Source organism: Dermacentor albipictus, chromosome 7, assembly GCF_038994185.2.
Source record: "Dermacentor albipictus isolate Rhodes 1998 colony chromosome 7, USDA_Dalb.pri_finalv2, whole genome shotgun sequence".
Taxonomy (NCBI): domain Eukaryota; kingdom Metazoa; phylum Arthropoda; class Arachnida; order Ixodida; family Ixodidae; genus Dermacentor; species Dermacentor albipictus.
The window spans coordinates 10,808,202-10,829,973 of NC_091827.1; the positions used below are offsets into that span (position 1 = coordinate 10,808,202).

The 21,772-nt window shown below is 45.7% G+C and overlaps 2 protein-coding genes and 1 non-coding gene across 17 annotated transcripts in view; all 3 read right to left on the reverse strand.

Moving 5' to 3' along the window:
• Positions 1-2,999, reverse strand: part of LOC135904374 (MAP/microtubule affinity-regulating kinase 3-like) — a 139,376-nt gene extending 136,377 nt beyond the window's left edge. For 7 of the 12 annotated variants that reach the window (XM_065435067.1, XM_065435065.1, XM_065435064.1 and 4 more), the window contains exon 1: positions 2,607-2,994. The gene's annotated coding sequence lies outside the window, so the exon portion shown is untranslated. Of the gene's footprint in view, positions 1-2,606 lie in introns of all 12 variants that reach the window. The other 5 variants (XM_065435082.1, XM_065435060.1, XM_065435081.1 and 2 more) reach the window with 5 other exon arrangements.
• An 820-nt stretch (positions 3,000-3,819) lies between these two features.
• On the reverse strand, positions 3,820-3,901 carry TRNAL-AAG (transfer RNA leucine (anticodon AAG)). Its single transcript has one exon. It is a non-coding gene; the product is annotated as a tRNA-Leu (tRNA).
• A 1,578-nt stretch (positions 3,902-5,479) lies between these two features.
• Positions 5,480-21,772, reverse strand: part of Rtnl1 (reticulon) — a 28,322-nt gene continuing 12,029 nt past the window's right edge. For all 4 annotated transcript variants that reach the window (XM_065435085.1, XM_065435083.1, XM_065435086.1 and 1 more), the window contains 6 exons: positions 21,021-21,228; positions 17,606-17,744; positions 14,116-14,185; positions 11,252-11,298; positions 11,108-11,166; positions 5,480-7,134 (listed from right to left, as the gene is read on the reverse strand). In XM_065435085.1, the coding sequence (XP_065291157.1) occupies positions 7,077-7,134; positions 11,108-11,166; positions 11,252-11,298; positions 14,116-14,185; positions 17,606-17,744; positions 21,021-21,228 (581 nt within the window). In that variant the 3' untranslated portion in view covers positions 5,480-7,076. The remainder of the gene's footprint in view (positions 7,135-11,107; positions 11,167-11,251; positions 11,299-14,115; positions 14,186-17,605; positions 17,745-21,020; positions 21,229-21,772) is intronic.

The window sequence follows — 21,772 nt, forward strand, 5'->3', positions numbered from 1 at the left end:
TTTTTCTTTTTGTCGAAGGAATATAGAAACAAAATGGGCAATGCGAACTTTGTTTTCGGTTTCGCTGCGGAAGCCATGACAAACTTGTGGGTTTCGCTTGTAGTCTGTCATTGATCTTTGGCAGACAAGTCACGTGGCATTTCTTAACTTTTACGCTACGACCAGTGATGTTTTCTTTGCAACGCGCTCTTATGCATGTGTTTACGGGGCACAAGTTCTTCAGTGTCCTTTTCATTTTTTTCACAACTTGTGAGCGTCCTACAGCAACCATACAGCAACCATGCATGTAGCAGGAACAAGGCTCTAAAAAATGGTTAGAGGTTATTCGTGCAGTTATTTAATGATAATTAGTGATCTGTCTAAAACTGATTCTTTGTCCCTGATAGTTCGCTGTCTGTTTTGGACTAGTCGGCACAGAAATAAACATACCTGCTGTAAATAGGTATATGCGTCGTGCTCGATTATTCGGTATTCGATACTTATTATTCGTATTCGATTCGTATTTGGAAAATTTGACATTCGCCCACCTTTACGTTTATCTTTGAAGTCCGAGACATCCTGTTATTAATTTTTTTTCGCCAGCCTTTTATCTACACTCGCACGAATGGGGGTCGACCGTGTGAACGCTCATTTTTTCTCTCTCCATTTTTTATTTTCTTCATTTTTGTATCCTCTCGTACGCTATCCGTGTGTACATTTTGGAGAAGTACTCAGCGCTAGAAGTAGACTTGTTCGCTGTCAGCTTTATTTCTTTTACTGTTGCTTATTGTTACTGTGGACGTGAGGAGGCTGACCTGGTTTCAATAGGAAGATATTTCAAAAGATACTTATATCTTGCTGAATGATAACTCATAGAGCCGTAGAGAAGACAAATGCTTCCTCGCTTGGACGAAATTCTCAATTGAACGTAACAAAGCTGGCGCACCATTTGCGTTCCGTTAGATCGTGGTCTATCGATATAAAATTCGTCAAGTGTACAAAAAGAAAAAAAAAGGGGGGGGGCGCATCAGGGTAGACCGCAATTTGTGCAGAACTTCAATATGTCCTGCGCGAAATGCAGAAGGAAACCACAAACTTTTTAATAAGAACGACTACGACTTGTTCGACACAGACAAGCTATATGTCCATTCGACAGCTTTGAAATCCTGGAGGATGCAGTTCACTTTTCTTAGATATGCTAAACTCCTTGCGCAACGGCTGGCGAGGAGGAGTTCGGGGAGAAGTGTTTGCAGCAGACGTGGGTGACGTCTGCGACATCGCGGAACGTCATAAGTTTCGTCCGGACATGTCTGAGCCATCGCGGAACGCATCTGCGGTATTTTTGGACGGCGCCAAGGAGCTGGACTAGCGATCTAAAGTTGCAAATATCTAAATTCCCGCTTACGTCGCATCAACTGCTGGCAAGCATCGTTCTCCGCTCGTCCGTGCAAGCGGGCGGAGATCACTGCTACCGCTCCGTCAGCTGACGGACAGAAACGTTACACGACTCGTCTGCGCAAACTATCGGCCGTTGATTATTTGACCAACGCCAGGCCCGTACTTAACAGCGTAACTATTATCACTCTCTAAAGGAGTATATAAAGCTACTCAAACGTCCATGGTACTGTGTACACGTACGCGAAAGATCACAGATGTCGCAACCCACTGACGAAGCGCTCGAAACGAGTGGACGACGCAGACGACCTTGGTGCAGCGTCGAACTGCGCGGCCTTTAAGAAACTTCCTACGCCTCGCTGGCGCTCATCCTTGTTAGCGAAGCGGTATCGGCTATGCCAAACAGAAGCGAAAGCCACCCGCAATCACGTCGGCGCTATTTTGGAAGTCACGGACATCGCCAACCGTAAATACCGCTCTCCCCCAGCAACTTCCTTTATGCCTGTGCGTCTGAACACGACGTTATTCCTGTTCAGTTTTGCAGAGTATACAACAACTGGTATAGCGAAACCACCGGAGGTCACTAGTCACACAGTAGTCAGCGCTATTTATACTACACCGGTACAACGAGAAGTAGCAGACGGCATCTGTCTGGTGCGAGCATTGTGTGTCGGCGCGATTAGCACTGAGGAAAACGCGTCGCCGATTGAGCGCCGATTGCGAGCTACCGGACGACGGGACCAGCGATCGCCAAGCGCGTCCTAATGCCGAATAAAAGAAGACAAAAAAAAAAAAAAGTGGGACCCCCGCCGCGGAAACCTTGTCTCGCGCGGCGCCGCTTCCTTTTTGGCCCGGGTCGCACACACACGCACGCGGACAATGGTTTAATCGAGGAAACGGGCACTGCACGCACGTTGGCATATCCTCTCGCGGACGCATTTCGTAGCTTCGGTCACGCTGCCATTTACGGAATCCGCACGAGACGCGCTCGGGGAAGCGATGCACCAGCGCAACCGTGACCGCGACGCCGCACTTTGCAAGAGTGCAGCACAGGGTCACCATAAAGAAAGAAAGAAAGAAAGCAAAATGTTCATCGAATTAGCAGCTCGAGAGCATTCCAAAGAAGAAGTCCAACTCAAGCGACAAACCGTGGCGAGAAGACAAAGACACGCCAATTGAGCAATTGATTCATCAGAACACTCACGCAGGTGATCTTAAGAACGAGAACTCACGGAATCACCTCTTCCAAGTTTCTCGGGCCACTTTGTGTCGGGGCGGCGGCGCTCTTCCTGGGCTGGGCGTCGCTTGCTGCAAAGTTTGGCCACTTCGGCGCGCCCAGCGAACTTGCGGCGATCAGTTGCGGCGGGCTGCCGCAAAAACACTTTGCAAGCAGCGACCACGTACGGCGACGCTCCCACATGCAGCGCAAGGCCGTGTCACTGATCCCGTGTACGGTGGGAGGAAAGCACCGAACGGCAGCAAAATGAAACAGGGTAATCCAACGCCACAAGATCCGAGAAGAGCACGAAACGCACGAACTGCCCGAGTCAAAACTCGTAGAAGCACCAGACACACGCACACACACGCACCACTCCGGTAGCGCGGGCGAATAACTTTGGCTTCTGAAAAGAACAGCGAAAGAAGGTATGAGGGAGAGGAGAACCCAGTGGAAAAGGTAAAAACTTCTCGTTCAACCTCTCTCTCTGGTTGGCGAGATGCCACGAGCGTTGCGAGGATTACCTTTTATGAGCTGCTCTAGAGGGCGCCGCGCTAAATAGGTCAAATGTTAGTTCCAAGGGGGCGCCACCTCACAAACAACCTTTTTAAGTTTCCGAATTATGCTATAGCTGTGAAACACCGCTTACGGGCCTACGCCGGTTTCAGATTAACTTTTTGTTACTAAGCTCTGAAATTCACGAATACTTATTCCAGCTAGTTTTAAGAAAATGGACTCTTTTCTTCAAATAAGAACATTAAACATGCAAAAGTTAGTTTGGGTTTTTGCTACACATGACGCCGTTCTGTGAGCCGGTAGCAACTTCGGGTGCAGTGGCGATTGGAGCATAGTATAAAGAATATTGGAGTTCGTGTAACCATAGGTGCTTTGGGGCGTACAACAACGCTCTGTGTGCGAAGCGTGTGCATGTGATGATCACCAACACAGCCAGCACCAGGGTACAGTGGACCAGAGTCCACAGAACGCTAGCATGGATGGCCTACTCATGTGTATCGTAGGAAAAATGGAAAAAGGCAAAGTATAATGCAATAAAGGCACGTTGGGCGTCACGTTTAGAGAGCCTACTACATGGGTGTTGTGTGCTACTACTGTCAGATAACTACGAATGGCTCACCCTTGACGTATGAAGAGTGTTAATCGATAACAAGCGCTAAAATTTGACTCTGCAAAAAATCACAATTTTAGTTAAAGCCAAAAGAAAAAACTTTTGGCAGCGGTGGGATTCGAACCCACGCCTCCGAAGAGACTGGTGCCTTAAACCAGCGCCTTAGACCGCTCGGCCACGCTACCACCGGTTACGACGGCAAAAACAGGCTTAATTAAACCTTTGCACAATAAAATTTCCATCACTTGCACAATTTTTTTTGTATGTCACTATGATTTGCAATCTGCAAGTGCCGTCGATGTGTTCACGGCACAAAGCATTCTCCAAACACAAACACGGCCGCAAACGTTGCACTCGCCAGATGAATCTGCTGCATCCGCTCAGTTGGTGCAGATGCGGAGACGCGCAAAGTAAATGCAGGACCATTACCTCTTTCACTAGATGCCTGCGGAATGGCTCACGCTCCCAGCAGAACGGATCTGCACGCAGTTGTGAACAAGCGTCGCGTTCACAAGCGTGACGCAGCGTGACGTTCGTGACAAACCATTGGACAGACACTATCATCATGGGTGGCGGGAGGTGGCGACGACTGGTGACCCAGCACACGGTGTTTACGTGGTCGGTACAGCGGTGAAACCTTGGTGGACACAACCCTTTTGGGTGTGCATTTCAAAGGTTGGTTGTCTGGTACTAGAATAGCTATCACTTGTAATGCCTGCAAACATTGATGATGACGATGAAGGATAATGGGCTCAGAGATCAGCGCGCACGCCTGAGGAAGATTTCGGAAGCCACGTGAGGTTGTGCCTAATGGTTCTATGGCGCTCGCGACTGACAGCAGTGGAGAGGAGGAAAGGGAAAGGATTTGTCAACTGGTACCCGTTCATGAGGCAGGCGTCTAGTAAAGAAGGCAATACATTTATTGTGTGAAACTCCAAGGCTGGCCTCGTAGAACTTCTCATATTACCTGGACCGCACCTTGAAGAACGCTTAACCCTGTTATGCCAATGTTGCACGTCAAGGAATCTCGCAACTTAATTAGTAATCGATGCGCCAAACCCCACCCCAGTATATACAACAGAAACGTATTTGAGGCATTACTTAACTTTGCGCTTATCAGACTCGCTACTCAAGTATAAGAAATTGTTCTCGGAAGGCACGATCACATGCGACGTGTTCTCCCTCCAGCAAAACACAGCTTGAATAAGGTGGTAAAGGTCATGGGCAATCGCCAAGATACACAGCTCACATGCCGGCAGTTCGACAACGCGTGCTTTGAGTAGTTCCGTTTGTTCCCGAACGAGACTTTCCATAACAAGTGGATCAGATTAGAAAACGTAGTTGAACGTTGATTGCCAACGTGAAGTTTTTACTGCACACTGTCTCGCTAGCACTGGCATCATACAATGACAAAGTGAGTTTCTTCATGCCTCAACTTAATCGAAAGTGCATCAGGAACACGGGGCACTTTCAATCATGATTGGCTGCTTTACATTAAATTGTGGAAAATAGCCAATCGCATAGGATAAATTTGACCTCAATCAGTCTTGACTGTGATCCAAAGTGCACCACGAGAAATGGCTCGGAGTGCCAATTTCGTCTCGAAAGCTCGCAAGGTCGTGCTCTTCCAGTACTTACGTCGACCGGCAGCAAAACTGTTACAGTCCTCTGATAACGTCCTTGGAAGATGACTGCTCTAGCCTCAATCAGGGCGTACATTTAGCCCTGATCAGGTCACATGGTCACAAAATAAGCAATCACACTGAGGGGGCGGTCTAGGGGAATGCTTTATTGTAGTTTCCAACGGAGAACGAAACTACTACACTGGACGACGGAACGACACCTCCTGAACACGAATGTAGAAAAGTGCACAGGTCAACGTCCTCAATGCAATAAATATGTGCTGCAAACAGGCGGAGTGAAGAGGGTCACAACAGCCCAGATATAGGTCTCGCTAACTGCAGTGGTTTAGAAAAAGCCATGTTTTATGAAAAAACACTCAAAAGCAAGGATGTCAATCCATTCTTCAATGCAAGTCCACTTGGCAACGTCAACATCAACACACGGTGTTGCAAAGCGTCAACACGCACACCACAGCATATCTGGTTCATCAGTCATGCCAGATTATGGCAGCCTGCCACTGCAAACTTGCCACGTTATTCTTTGAACCCACCAGCAACCCCCCCAACCCCTGCCAACCCACAGACACGCAGTAACAAAAAGTGTAACAAAGGTGAACGACCTCCCAGGCTAGCAAAAGCCCAAGAAACAGCACACACGCATGCATATCAGTTACGATTTGAAGAGGAGGATTAAGAAACCGTTGACAACGCAAGCAACCTCTCCATGTCTTTGCGCAACGGTTTGCATTGATAACATGGCAGCCATTTACAAATGCTGCTGACAGGAAACAGCAATTTGAGACTGGAGGCGAGCCTTCATCATTCAACCCCCCAGGAGAAAGAGCGGAGAGGTTGCTGCACAAAGTGCAGCTAGGCAGGTACAGACTTCACAGCATCTCAAGAAAACTGGACACATCTTGTGCAGCATTCACACATTAGCAGCAACAACAAAAATGCACTCTGCAAAAGAGAACATCGAGCACAAGCTCCCTTTCAGCCACGTCAGCTAGATGTGTTATGCATTAAGTATGTCATACAAGATTTGAATAGAACAGCCGTGACGACTTCCATTCCCAGATGCTCTCACGATCCGGAACAATTTTTAAACTTTCTTTTTAACTTCTAAAATACGTCGGGTGTGACGCATGCTAAAAAAATTTGATGTTGGCTACAATTGATGAGGGTCCTCTACATGCCTGGCAAGAGAAATCGATAATGGAGCCATCATACGCCTGTAATATAACCACAATTCAGACACACCTACAGCAAGAGAGGGGGAACAAAAATGAGTGAAGGGAAGTATTAAGAGTGCAGTAAGCAACTTCTCTCGAAGAAAAAAATATGTGAGAACAAGAAACAACGGATAAAAAAAAAAGTTAAGAGGAAAAGAACTCACTTTTGCGACCATCAAACAGCCACACCAACGATAAGAGAGTTTGACAACAAAAGTTAAGCAAATGAAACTGGACTATGTAAACACTTTTCTTAGAGGCTGTACCCACTTTTTTTGTTACAATAAAAACAAGAGGGGAAAAAAAAAAGGCAGGGGACACATTTTGTATACCCCTAACACAATCAGAGGTCCAAGATGCAGCTACTGTTGGCTTAAAAAACAACTGCTGTGATGGTGGAAAGATAAAAAAAAGGAAAAAAAGGAGAAGGTCCTGTCCTCTAGCAGCTTTCTTGGAACATCTTGGAATCGGTTGTGTCTGGAGGACAAGAGACTGGGGCAGCCTCTTCACTCTTCCTTGGGCCTCTGGGCTGGCTGGCCACCCATGGGGATCTTGGACTTGATCCTGAGCACAGACAAGCAAGACAAAGAGCATTACCACAGCATCCTTAACCACGGCTACGTTGGAACGCAAGCAGTGTTATGGCCTGTTGAATCACTTCGTTCGCTCTGCTCCACCGCAAACAAGACACGAGGGCACAATAGGTCGACAATAGGTCGCCGCATGACACGGCACTTAAGTGTTAGAAGTTTCATTTGTTTGTCCACATAAATTAGGACCTCAAGATACATAAGCGAGAATAGGGTGAAGCCAGGTAAAATGAGAAGAGAATGACAAAACTCAAATTACATCTGGCACATTCAGTGATGCAAATGGTAGAAAGAATACAATGATTTAGTCTTTGAAGACTATTTGTGGTCCACTGAAAATTACCGGTACAATCTCAAGCATTTTCTGTTGGGCAGCGCAAAGCACAATAAATTGTTTTTGTTAAGTTGACTAGCACAACTTAAGCTAGCTTTTCCAGAATCACATTTGCAGTGTGTTCTTTGTAATTACTAGACACATTTATGCAGCAATCAAACAGTGGATATCACACAACCAAAGCTAGCATCTCAGCCCTAAGCCCTTTAACATTGCGGAACATCTGTTTGGTAGCAACTCCACAGCGCATTCAACGGCCTGTTTTTTATGTCCAGTAGCCATGCTATCAGCTATGCTACTGCCGAGTTTAGGTTTGAGTGTTCTTCATCTGCGGTTCTCTTCATTGGAAAGCAAAACACTGCAAGCAGGCATAGAGCGAGGTATAAGCAAAAATAGTATTCTCAAGGACATACAACCCAGAACTCAAAAAGCATAGACATAGCTGAATACCATAGTGATCTTGCAATGCACTTACAAGAAGCCCAAATGGTTAGTTGTCCATTCAAGAAAAAGAGATGGCAAATTTTACACACTGCTAACTGTGCACAGAAGAATGCTCTCCAATGGCCAGGAAGCAATTGTGTGCACTATTCAACAGGAGTGCAAAATGTCAGGCACTAAGCCCATTTCGTCCTCGAGGAAACTTGCAAAAGCAGGCTATACCACAGCCAACTAGACGAGGTTGGCATTCTGTGCCACTGGCAGTATCTCAAGAACCAAGGGGTGGAATGCTAATGCTGGGAAACGCTCTCATCGAACAGGCTGTTCTAGCTATAAAGGCTGTGGTGGCCCTTAACACTTGAGTGCCGTACGGGCCTGCGTAACAGCCACATAATGTGTTCGTGCTCTTGCCACAAACTTGCCTACAGGGAAGAAAAACACCTTTCACGTGAAGCAAGCAATGGAACCAACAATTCTCAGTTCACAAAAGGGAAATTTGGAGCTATATGCTGCAGTTTTATAGATGACCATTTCCCCTTTCCTGAACCTTCCTCCACCTTTGATTACGGCACATAAATTCTACCGAAATGCAGTGTCCCAGCACTTCAAGTTGCCCGTTATATGCCTAGCCATGCAATCTGCCAGCTTCTGGTAAGCTCAGGCAGTAGAGCGACCACTCCGGAATGGTGTTGGGCCCAGATTCAATTTTTTGTGTGAAAAACCAATGTGCGATTTCCTTCGTTGCTTTGTGTTACAGTAGAGGTAGGTGACAGCTTTCCCTTTCATCAAACTTCCTGCACCTTGCAGGCTTCCACAGAACTGATTTGCCGCAATCCGTTTTAGCAACCACCCATGGACAGAGAAGATCGCTCAGGCGCACTTCCGTTCGCGGGACTGCACCCACAAATGACTGAGGTGGTGGGATAAAGCATACCGAGTTGAACTTCCTCAATTACTCCGTGTACTTCACTGAGCAAGTATTCCTCTATGCATTGCATCTAGCTGGCATTCTTGTATAAAAATCTCACATTAAATGCCCTTTCTGTGGTTGCACTGAAAGCTTTCTATACCCTCACAAACTCCAACAGAGTACACATGCCAAGCAAGCAAGTGGCCATCTGTGATGTCACAAAAGCAAAGACCTGGTTAAATCGCACTGCACAGTTGAAATGGGTAGTATGTAATCTATGCAAGTTTCATGTTTTATATTTGTATTACCTGCTATGAGTTCTAAGTTTCAAGTTTGTGTTATATGCTTCGATATACAATCAAAACTCGCTAACAAAACCCAAATTTACAAAATTTTCTATCAAATGAAGTGATTTCGATTGCCCCAATGCAGATTCATGAAACCTAATGTGTTGAAAACCTCAACACGAGCTGGATGCTTCAACCGATTCAATGAAGTTTGGGGGAGAAATATGGGGTATGCTGGGTTTAAGTTCAAGTGACGAATAGCATTCGTTGCTCCTACGAAAGAACAGAAGACTTGCTCAATGTGCTTGCTGCCTATGATTATGTCTGTATGCAAACACTAACTTTTCTTGCTCTTGCATAATTAGAAGTCTAAGTGTCTCAGCTGCTTCAAATTTACCGTAGTTCTCCGCTGGATGAAATCATTACTAGGTACCATCGACTTCATTAAACCCAGGTATAGCTATACACTCTTAAAACGGTTGCACTGTTTTTGGTGTATATTTGTCCCACAACAATAATCGTCATCTGCTTTGCTTGCGTTTCCTTTCCTGAAAACTCGGCGCTCGCTACTTTCCTGTCGAGAATGCTGCGTCACGCTGTTAAGGCGCATGCCGTTCGTGACTGGAAAGTACCGGGTTCGCAGCGTTAAAGAAAGGAAACGCGGGCAGCACGGATGACGATTATTGTTGTGGGACAAGATACGCCCCAAAGGGTGTAATTTTTTCTAAGAGTGTACTCTCGGACAACTTTCTGTGGCTGTGAACGGAAAGCTATGGAGACAAAGTGCGCCCAAGCGAGAGTGCTTCTGAAAGGAGTCCTGCATTTTAACCCACGTTAGTGTAGGCTGGAGAAGACAAAACACCTTATTAGCAACAGTTCAATAAGACAGAATACATCATTGAGTGTAAAGGTTTACTTATATTCCCTTTTCCCTTACGTTTTGCTTTTCCCTTACGTGCCTGGGGAAACGCAAAACCGTCTCACATGGAAGCTGCGTCAATTCAGCGTAACCAACAGCACTGTCAAAAGCTGCCAGAGTACTTCGCACGGTAACACACGTGCAGCAGCCACGCGTCCATAGCTTTCCCTTCATAGCCACAGAAGCTTGTCCGCGAGTATATAACCTCGATATAATGCAGCTGCACTTGCAGCACATTAAATAGCAAATTTCATTAGTTCGAGGTGCTAAAGCTTGAGCAGTAAAACCAACGTCACAAATACCGAAAGCGTTCCTGGTAGATAGCATCCGTCAGTAAACACTTATAAACAAATCGCAGGAAAATCGGGCCATAATAGTGCGGTTATGAGCACCAGTGCGTGCAACGCAGATCATGCCGAGAACAATGAATCGGCGTGGCTCACGGCATCCGATATATGCACATGTTGCACCGTCGATCTTGGATGGCATGGCTGACCATGCTTAGTGCCCACGGCCAGCGCCCACAAGTTAAAAACAGAAGTAAAAATTGTATGGCTATCCATCCCGTGTGGAAAAGTCAGCTTTGCCAGTTTTGCTGTGCATTGATGGCGACAGCAATGAGACAACTACACAAAGTAAGGTTCGTAGTTCTATCGGTGTCATGCACGCTCAGGCAAACATTAACAGATCTCACTGGCAGTCACAACGTTGGCAAACACTTCACATAGTGTCTCGGAAACGATTACAATGTTTGCCTTGGGAGAAATTCTTGTATTCTTTTCGTTTTGCTAGATTTACTAGCCATATAGCCTCAAAGCACATGCTTGATATGGCCGAGAACTTTGTTAACTCAAAGCTCGTCACAAAATTACTTCGTTAAATCGTGGATTTTATTTGTTGAAAAATATATGCCTTTTTAAATGCAACAAAGTTCTGGAAATGAAAATAGTTTGTTACATCGAGGTTAGACTGTATCGTGGTTTTAAACCTCCAAACGGCCTTCGGCTGCAGGTCTGATCAGCATAATAAAATATTGTGTAGGACTTGAACACTTACGCGCCAATCACGTTGCCCACATGTGTCCTGGCCAGGCCAAGGTACTGGTCAATCTCCGTCTGCATGGTTGAGCACATTCGCAGTGAGCACATGTGCGGCGCACTGACCATAATTGAGGCAAATGTGTTATCGAGCGATACCAACCTTGTAGCTCTCGTAGACCTTGGGGAGCGTGAATGCAGACACGTAGGCTGCAAAAAAAAAAAGACAAAAGATACTATAAGAAAATCTGCAGATACAATTATCTTCTATTAATTATGTTCTTCCTTTGCACTACGCGATGCTTGTAACACATTCACTTCTCTTTTTCAGCTATGTTATGATCAACTCCCTAACATACAAAACACTTTTGCAAAACTTTTCTCAGAGCTGTGTTTCACAAATGTTCTTCCTGGCTAGGCATTACGTCACTAAAGCATTCAAATGAATAGGCGAGACTGCTGCCCCTATTCACACTCAGACAAACTAAGACAAAGACAAACAAATTGAGCTGGGATAATCTTCACATGAGCTACGCAAACGTGTGCCAGGTATGCCACAGTAGAGCAGAACCCTGCTGATGCGTTTCTCATTTATACATTTTCCCAGGTAGAATGTTGCTAAAGCCTGGTCCCCTGCAAAGGGATCATATACACCTACTTATTAGAATCCCCCTTGATATGTCATCCTTCCCGCAATGTTCCCACATTATACAAGGCAACTTTGGTGTATAATTACAAGAAAAATATCAAGCGTACAATTTAAAACAAAAGGCTCTGAACGTCAACCATGTTAGACACCCTTTAGCTGCGCACTTCTGACCAGAACCAAATGCATGCTATTAAAACACCACGGTCTTTGAGGAAATTTCCCAAATTTCGGGCCCCTCACAGCATGCCGTTTGATATTTGGACCCAGCATCACAACTGTGTATTAATTTGGCCATAGAGTGAAACAGAAATAGCTAAATTTTGCTGTTGATACATAGCCAGCGTGGTTGCCTGCCATCTCGCCGACGTCTCCTCAAAGCCCCAACTAGCAAGCCTAGGCATTGCAGCAGTCACCAGCTGCATCCTAACCACAGGAAAAGTGAATCCTCCAACTTGCAACAAGTGCATTTGCAGTGCAAGTTTCATGCGTTTTTCCATTTACGTGCAAAATAGTGACAGTACCAGGTGACTCCTTCAAGCAGTTTCAAATGGTGCTAACTCCACACTCAATGTCCGCACCGACGAGGGTGGTGATTAAGCGAGGAGAACACGGGACAGTGACTCTGGTGACCATTCAGCTACCACAGCCCGATTGACTTCTGCTATGTTGCCATGGGATGACTATTTGGTGCATGCATTGGCTACTTTCATCTTTCGCTAATCTGTAGCAACAGCATCACGACGGTTGAAATACGGAGTGACCAGGCCACAAGCAAACTTAGAATTTTTTCCTGTTTTCTTTCCGTTCCAACATCTTCAATGCAGTGGCAATGAGAACAGAAATGGTACAAGTAGAACTAGCAAAAAATTTCACAGCCATTACAAAGCTAGAAGACAAGTCGTACATTAGATATACAGTTGAACCTTGCAATATTGAAATCAGCAGGGAACGCCAAAAATTCCCTTTTGCGGGAATTTTGTTGCGAAAAGGGACAGCACAGATAGCCAATACATCACAGAACAATACTTTGCTGTCAAAATTCCGTTATCCTACTTTGCAAGCTTTGCTTTGCAAGCATTGCCAACAGTACAAAGTGCGCCGCATGCGTCGACTAGCAGTGGCAGTACTGCCATAGCACAGTATTCTCGGTCAATAGCATTCGGTGACGCGATCACTTTTACGAGACTTTGTGTCGGCATCGGACGCAGAGCAAGAGCGCATGCAGCAGTATTTCTCTAGCGCATGCTGTTGCCCATAGGCGCTGACGCGTCCGGTACCGAGCGCAAAAGTGATTGCATCTCGGGTACCCGAAGGCAAACAATCGAGATAATGGCCCTTTCACGCAAATCTACGTCCAGCTCCAAATCCGCACGCGATGCCTGTTGGGTGGTGCCAAAATTGGTGTTTTTGAAGCAAGGGATGCGCGTTTTCGGACGATCGCTCAATCGTGGCCCGATGTGTGACACTCCGTATGCTGCGACCGCCATCTCAAGTGCCACAAACAACCGAGTGTCGGTGGGACATGGATTTCCTTGTTTATGGTGCATTTTTCTCATAGAGGCGCACAAAACACAGTGCACTGCCGAGATCTGCGATTGTTGTTCGAAACGCGCCTTCAGTTTGCATTCAGTTTCGACTGGCACGATTGGCCTAGGCCTTGCCGAGTTGTTGGCCGCGAGGAACGCAAACTGAATGTGCATTTCGAACAACATCCACAATCTTGCGTAATAGGCATGCAAAAACAGTCATCACATGTGGGTAGCAACATGCATGTCGCTTTGAACGGGCGATCAAGAAACAAGATGGCGGCCATGACATGTTTCCAGCGCACTCATCGCTTCTGGCACTTGGTTGTTTTTGTGAACAAAAATGGCGGCGCCCACACAAGTGTAATGTGGTGGTATTTTACGTAATTTTAGTGCAAAACAATCGCATTTGAATACATTTTTGCGCCTGCTGGCCTTACGCGAGTAGGTAATATGCGGAGTTACATTCCAGCAAATTTCGTTGGCGTGGGATTGCAGTACAGCGACATTTCGTTGCCGAGAGGTACAAAATGCATTGAATCCTATTGGCGCTCAGCGGGAATACGAAAATGCCATTGTCACGAGAATTTCATTATCGCAGGTTTCGGATGCATTGGTCTCTGCATTCAACATGCTGTGCCATTGTCTAATTTTAACTGTACAAAGAAAACCACCAACACTTGCCTAATGGTAGTGCTAACAAGCATCATTAATCACAGTTATTAATGGCTAATGGCTTTTCTAATCCTGAAAACTCTAAGAGGTCTCCATTATAGAACAGGCAAAACTAACTGCAATCATTTCATCTGGATTTGCATAGACAAAGAATTCTACACCACAGCATGTTCTCACCCAGAATGATGAGGGTCATTCCGTTGAACCAGGATCCCACGTAGGTCAGCACCCAGAACAGGAGGGCAAGCTGAAAGCCAACGGAAACCCATTCACAGTCTGCTCACAACATTCACAAGAACACACCCACTCCAAGTTGACCTTGCAACATCCAGTTACGATGGTTTACAAAATAGGTCCAACTTAAAGGTACACTAAAGGCAATTACTAAGTCAACGTGGACTGCTTAAATGCCATTCCAGAAACTTCGTGAAGCATGTTTCGTGCCAAGAAAAGACTTAATTTACGAGAAGATTGCATCTGAAGGGTCTGAATACCTTTTTTGAATTTCAAATCTCCCGCCACCCAACCGGGGGAGTGGTGACGTTGCATACGCCATCACCGCCCTTTGCTGCCATCGGTGAGTAAAACGACATCTGACAGCGGTATCGAGTCAACACAGATAAAGTCAGAGTGGCGGATTTCCCGCTGCTTTTTGGCCAATTTGGCCAAGTTAATACCATATCTGCACAAGGAAAGAGTTTTTGTATTTCTTCTCCCTTGATTTATAGTACAAAAATACAAATGATGCTATATCTAAATCGCGTTATATACTATTTGCATAAATTCAATGCATACTTCTTATTTAGTGACAATTAGCGGCACTGCCATGGGCACCAAACTTAATCTGTTCAGGGAGTAAATCTCGTCTACAGTGCTGCCACCACCACTTGTGCTTGCCACTCAGTCTGTCTTGTCATTTGGAATGTGCCACCATCGACTCGGTCAGCAATGGCTTCGAAGAAGTTTCACTGTGAGGCAACCTTCAAGCAAAAGATCGTTCCACTTGACGAGGAGGGAAACCGAGTGGCATTACATGCATCAACACATGTGCACGCTATTAGCAAAAGCAAAAAGATGCCAAATTTTCACACAAGGCTTCATTTCCCGGCCCCAGGCAGGGACATTCTCCAAAACTTCATGCACAGGCTCATCACGATTCCAACATTTTATTAAGGAGCAACTACTGAACCAACAGCCACTTGGAATTCGTCAAGACTACGGCGCTTCAATTTGCCGGCAGCCTGAACACACCCCTTGTCTCATTTTAAAGCTACCTAGAAGGAGTTCATGATTCACAAGGAATTTTTGCTGCTCCTAAAGACCAGAATTTGCCAGAAACTGCTGGACACATTACTCATGAATAAAGCTAGCTGCCTTTCAGAGGTCTGTCGAAACGGTACAGCATTCCAGTTACTATCTGATAGTCATGGTCAGAAATGCCAAACAGACACTCTTTTTTGGACATAACACTGAACTACAATGTGGAAGCCCAAGGCACGAAGGTGAAGTACATGCACTTTCTTCTGGAAATAATATAATTCTGGGGTTTCACATGCCGAAAATATATGATACGATTGTGAGGTATGCCGTAGTGGAGAAACTCAGGATTAATCCTAATTGTAACCACCTAGGGATCTGCTATCCTGCATCCAATGCCCGGTACAAAGCCATGTTTTGCATTTCAACCCCATTGAATTACGACCACCGCAGTTGGGTTTTGATCCCGCGCCCTCAGGCTAAGCAGTGCAGCACCAAAGCCACTACGCCACTGCGGCAGGACTCCTAGAAATGAGAAGGCTAGTATAACAGCAATGCTGTGCTGCTTGCTCAATGGATACAAGTTGAGAAGCCCTACTTCCAAAGCAAATGCCTATGGCTGGTGTCACATTTCCTGAAGACCTAGTACTAGTGCAGGTGCACCCGAACGAGTGGATGGATGTGGATCCAATTTTCTGCTGTATCGAAAATGTGTGGAGGAAGAGGCCGGAGTGCACCTGAGTGTGCGTGCCGTGCTTTTACAGTGAAGCTGTTTATTGGTCAGATCCGGGGTTTTGTGGCGTCTGTGTGTCGATCCTGACGATAGTGCAGAAAGGACCCAAGCTCAATGGTCCATGGCCCTGTGGGCTTAAGGACCTGTAAAACCCCCTTGAGGCCCAAGGGTAAGAGCAGATGTTTTGTACAACTTTTTTAAAAACGACTATTAAAAAATTCTCAGCGCCAACCACGCAAACTGCCCACCATGCCACTGCTTGCACATTCGTCGTCGTCTTCTTCCACAGCTGGCTCCAAAGCCGCTCATCACTGCAGCGTAGCATTTCATTTCTCTTCTGTTGTATTAATGGCGAGGCTGTGTTTACAGGGTATGAGCCATTCATTGTCTTGCGTGACAAACATGATACATGAAAATGTGTGCGTACCTATATTGTCATGATGACCGCAGGTCAGACCCTATATATAGGTTCATACCTTTGTTCAAAATTCTGTGTCGCCTCTGTTGTGTCGCTGGTCATCGACCTTCATGGAGTGGAATGGCTCATGAATTTTCTTTCTCGACTTCTATAGGTCTAAACTCCTATAGATTTCACATCATTGTGTTTAAGAAGCTTGCAGCCTGCCACATCGACTTGGCGATCATCGCCGGCAGCATGCAATCGCAACTGCAGCCGCTAGATGTGTGCCTTCATAAACCTATTAATGACCGGAGTGCTCGGGTATGAATGTGCTTTGACACCAGCAGACCTTGTGAAATGGGTTCAGGGCTCTTGGAAGCGCTGGTTGCACATTTGTTCAAGAAGGGCAGCAGCCCTGGATAGTGCCGAAGACAGAGCACACTGCCTATGGTTGACAGTGATGAATGTTCAGTTTATAAAATGTATTCTACGAGATATGTGGTGCCTAGACTTTCTTTCATTAGCGAGTTAGAATTATCAAATTTTGTTTTCTAAACTTCTCAATGTAAACCAATCTGCCCATTACAATCAGGGACGCATTAGAATCATGAAAATATCGTAATATTTTATCAGCTGTTGAACTGAGTGGCTGATACTGACAATAATGCAGGCATAGTGTCGTGCCTGCTAATGACTAAGGGAAAAACAATTAAAATAATTGAGACATAACACAACCTCAGGATGAAGGAAAACAAATGAAAAATCATCACCCAAGCACTCCGTACAGGTGGTTAACCAGCAAAGCTGAAACACGCAGCCTCGGTGTTTATCACTGGGTTAATCCCGACGGTTCATTAAGCCACGGCTTGGTAGGCTGCAGTATCCTCGGTACACAGTTGCTGCTTGCGCTCGGCTGCATGAGCCCGTTCTTGTGCCCGGGCTGCAGCATCGGCTAGGCATAGACAAGCTCGTTCCCGGTTCTGCTCGTGGCATTGCTGATCGAAAGCTGCCTGTTGAAGCGCGTGCCCTCGGCTGCGATAAAAAGCAATGGCGCGACAACTTGCGCAGCCAATCACACGTCTGTTTCTCTCTTTTCTTTTCGCGAATGCACATAGGGCTGCGTGGGAGGAATTTTCGACATACAGACAGCAGACGGACGAATTGGCTAGCCATATACAGTCTCGCTGTATCAGAATACAATGTGTGCAAGAACCAACACAGAAGTTCAAACACTGTCAACCAAAACAATGCCAAGACAGCAAAACTGTTGGGCTGACCTTTAGTGAGTCGACAAGGTCCTCGACCAGGAAGAGGCTGCGCAGGCGAGCCACTGTTGCGTCAACATGCTTCACGACCACGTCAACCGTCTCGTGCACGCGCTCCTTAGGCAGCGACAGGTCCTTTTCCAGGTACTCCCTAGGACAACAGAGAAAGGCCACCATCTCGCACACACACACACACCCCCACCGAACCAGCACTGCCTATAGGAAATGACACTGGTGAAAGGCACAGGCCTAACCACACATTAACATGTTCTTGCAGATAACAGGCCATCCATTTTGCTAGTATTTCCACGCAGCAAATGTTCCCATCCGCCGCCACTCTTTAGGTTAGCTATGTCTATGCTCTTCTATATACCTAGTAGGCAACACTGTGCAAGCTACGCTAGTGGTACGTCTGCACGTTTCACAGTGGAGTTGTATTTGATATGCAATGCTCCATACAGAACTACTTCCTATGCAGTGGAACCCAGTTGATATGTTCCTCGCTGATGTGTCACGTTTGCGTCGTGTTGCGGCTGCTACGTCGTATTTTCGCAGTCCCGACCTAAATTCCATTGACTCCCATGTATTATGTTCCCATTTGATACATCACCACACTGTAATGTTATCGCATTTGTAGGGGTACGCTCTGTGTGTGGCAAGAGCCGAAGGCAAGCTCCGGACCAAGCCACAGATAGTCGTGCCATGGTACTCTCCCCAACCCGTAGTGCATGTAATTGCAGCTACGTTGGGTTCGAACGAAGAAGGCAACCAGCAGTGTGAACTCTAACACTTACTTCTACAAGCAATAAGGGACACTGGCAGAAGGAAGTCCACTCTGTAATAAGTAATAAATAGGCCTGCCTCGTTGCCTGGGATAGCTGAGCAAATGAAGTCACTCATGGGTTGCAGTAGTTTCATCGCGAGTACACAGGAGGTAATGGGTGCATGCTCTCTCCACATTTTAAACTCCCACATTTTAACTTTAGCAGTGCAGAGGGAAATTTGATTTCGCATGTAGCAACAAGCGACCAAAGCTGCAAAAGCCAGGCACTGCACAAGCATATTGGGAGAAAGTGTACACGGGTTAAAACCTACCGGGAAACACGCACACTGGGCCAAACACGCCAAGTGCAGAGCTACGTTTATTTTGGGGCTGGCAAGGGTCTTTCTTATATGTGTTCCATATTTGGCAGTTCTCTTTAGTCAGCTTCACTGCCATAGAGCCATGTCATGTGCTGATGCATGCGCAAAATATTGTGGTGAAGTACATAAAGAGGGGAAAGGAGTCATTGTCACGATACATTGCACTTATCCCTCAATTATACATGCATACATGTGCGAACCCCAGTTACAGTACGAGTGTCGAGACATCAGATAACTGAACTGTCAGCCATTTAGAGCTGTTTCTGACACTACTGTGGTGATTTCAGGACTTCGTCAATGCTACATTTTTTTCCTCCCGCAGTCTCTTGAAAAGCGTATCAACAGGGCTCAACTATATTACAACACAACTGCAACTATTCGATATAAGGTTTTGCCAAATCACGTATTTGTGCATCTTTTGAGCGCTTCCATGAGGAACTATATTTTAGTCACAAGAGCAAGCGGTGCACTGCGTCCACTAGCCGCAGGAATATATCGCTCCACTCGTTCGATGGTAAATAGACTCAGATCTGCAAAGCCTTGCGTGTAATAATTACATCATATTTTGCAACATAAAAGTGCAGGTCTTGATGTTGTGTCTAGTTATGCGACACATACCCATGGCCTTCTCTTTCATCCACGACACTATTTTTGCATCGCAATGGTGAACACCGAGACAAGTCTCACTCCTCATTGTTGGCGGAAAATGGTCAATTATAACTGAATAAAATGGAGATCGGTCCTCTTTATATTCTGTTATTTTTTTTTTTTTTTTAGTTTTAGCATACAGGATGACTTGAAGTTATGCATGATGAAAGATTCGGCATAGTGCTCCGAGATCACGGAAGCCATGCAGGGTAAAATCTTGTTAATCCAAATCTAAGTGATCGATTGATGATGAGGCATCATGTCCCTAAGCAATACAGAGGTCATGACAGACACTGTAGTGGGGGGCTCCAGATTAATTTTGACTACCTGGGAAATGAACGTTACCCAGGTGGCGAAAGGGCATGAATACTCAAAACTTTACAGTGGAAATGTTCTAAAGCATTTGCTCTTGTATGTTAAAGTAACAGAGACTACCTGCAGTTCTGACCTCAATTTTCGCATCAGCTAGCGAAGAAATAGTTTCTCCTTAAGAATATTATCTCAAGCACTTAACTACACCTCAAACAAGAATAAACGGTGACTGCGTCAACAAATGATGCCCAATTCTGATTTACAGAAATAAATTACGGGGTTTCGCATGCTAGAACCATGTTCTGATTATGAAGCAGGGCATAGCGAGGGACTCCGGATTAATTCTGACCACCTGGGGTTCTTTAACGTGCACCTAAATAAGTGCATGGGTGTTCTTGCCTTACACCCCTATCGAAATGCAGCCGCCGTGGCCGGGATTTGATCTCATGAGTTCATGCTTACCAGTGCAACACCAAATGCCCTAAGCAACCACTGAAGGTAATTCCAGTTTTCAAAAACATTGAGGCAGATGGAGGCTTATGTCACAATGACATAATTCGAAGTGAATGGCTTACCGAAGACCATCTTTGTGCAAGATGAGGAAAACAGCGTGAAAACAGGCAAGCTGATTACGTTTCATTTACATTTACTTTCTTTGAACTGCTATCAAACAAAAGCCCGTCAAATTTGAACTGCTGTTCAGTTCAAGTGGCAATTATATTTGGCTGCTTTCCATTTAGCAACATTCTGCCGTCCTTGTGCAACAATTTAAGAGTCGCAGACCTCTCTCCAGACTTGGCTGTCAACACAGACACAAAGCTTTTGGAAACTGGGATACACCTAACCTAATGCCTGTGCAAGCCCAAGGGCATACCCAAATAATTCTATAGTAGCGGGAGTAGAATTTCTACATATTGCCTCCCTTTACACTACACCACAAGAATTGCAAACTATGTTCACTTTCAGTGACTCCAGTTTCTATACAAACCTCAACCCTAAGCCAAGTGCAGCTAAAGATGCACTGGCATGGACATCACTACATCAAAATTAGAGACGCTTGACTTAGACAGTTGTCTTGCACTACTAAACTTGGCGCTCTTTTTCACTGCAAGTTGGTCTAATATGTCCTTGCTGAACAAAAATGATGAAGACACAGCCAGAATGCCCAAGCTAATTGTTTTTGTGCATATAGAAACATAATGGTGAACTTCCAAGCTTCTTCATTACACTCCTGGTTTTGGCCCTGCATCTTAGTTCTGCCAGAATGTGCCCATTAGAGTTCATCAATCTAGCCCATAGTACACTGCAAAAGAGGGCGGCTCACTTGAAGGGATGTCCCTCGGAGGACTTTTGGACAGCCTGGAGGACGTTGCGGTAGACACGGAAGGCAATGGCCACCATCAAGGAGCCCAGGGCAAGATAAGCCACCACGCTTATCAGGGAGAAGCAAGTCAGCGACAGTAGTACAGCCAGCACCAGCCCAAACACCAGGCCACTCTTCTTGGGCTGTCGCCAGTACACCAGCTCCTCTACTGCATGCCGGATGAGATGTGACAATCATGAGTGATACCGCACAGTGCTGCTCAAACTGTGGCCCATGGAATTTCCACAGGCTTCCGTAAGATTTCACAGACCTCCCTGTAGAGGCTCAACTGAAAATCATACTCAATTAGGACAGCAAGATGCCTGGAGAGTCATGTGCAGCATTCTATCTCAGTGAAGTTGCTTCCTTTGCCTCGATACGAATAAAACAGAAAACTTCACATGTGGCACTAAACCTCCACACTATGACTGTCTTCAGCAAAGCTCAACATCTAGAAGGGAGAATGGCTATGACACAAAAAGATATTAACGGCTGTGGCGGGACTTAATGTGTGTGGCAGGGAATATGTATAAAGTGTATGTGGAAGGGAGCACATTAAAGGGACAGAACCATCCAGAACACGAATCGAGATAGTACCGCTGATGGACTGACAGTGTCTCGCATGGAATAAAACAAGCACTATTTTCCCCATCAAATGAGGAGTGCCATTTCTAATTCTTCACAAGTCGTGAAAAATCACTTGCCTACATGTA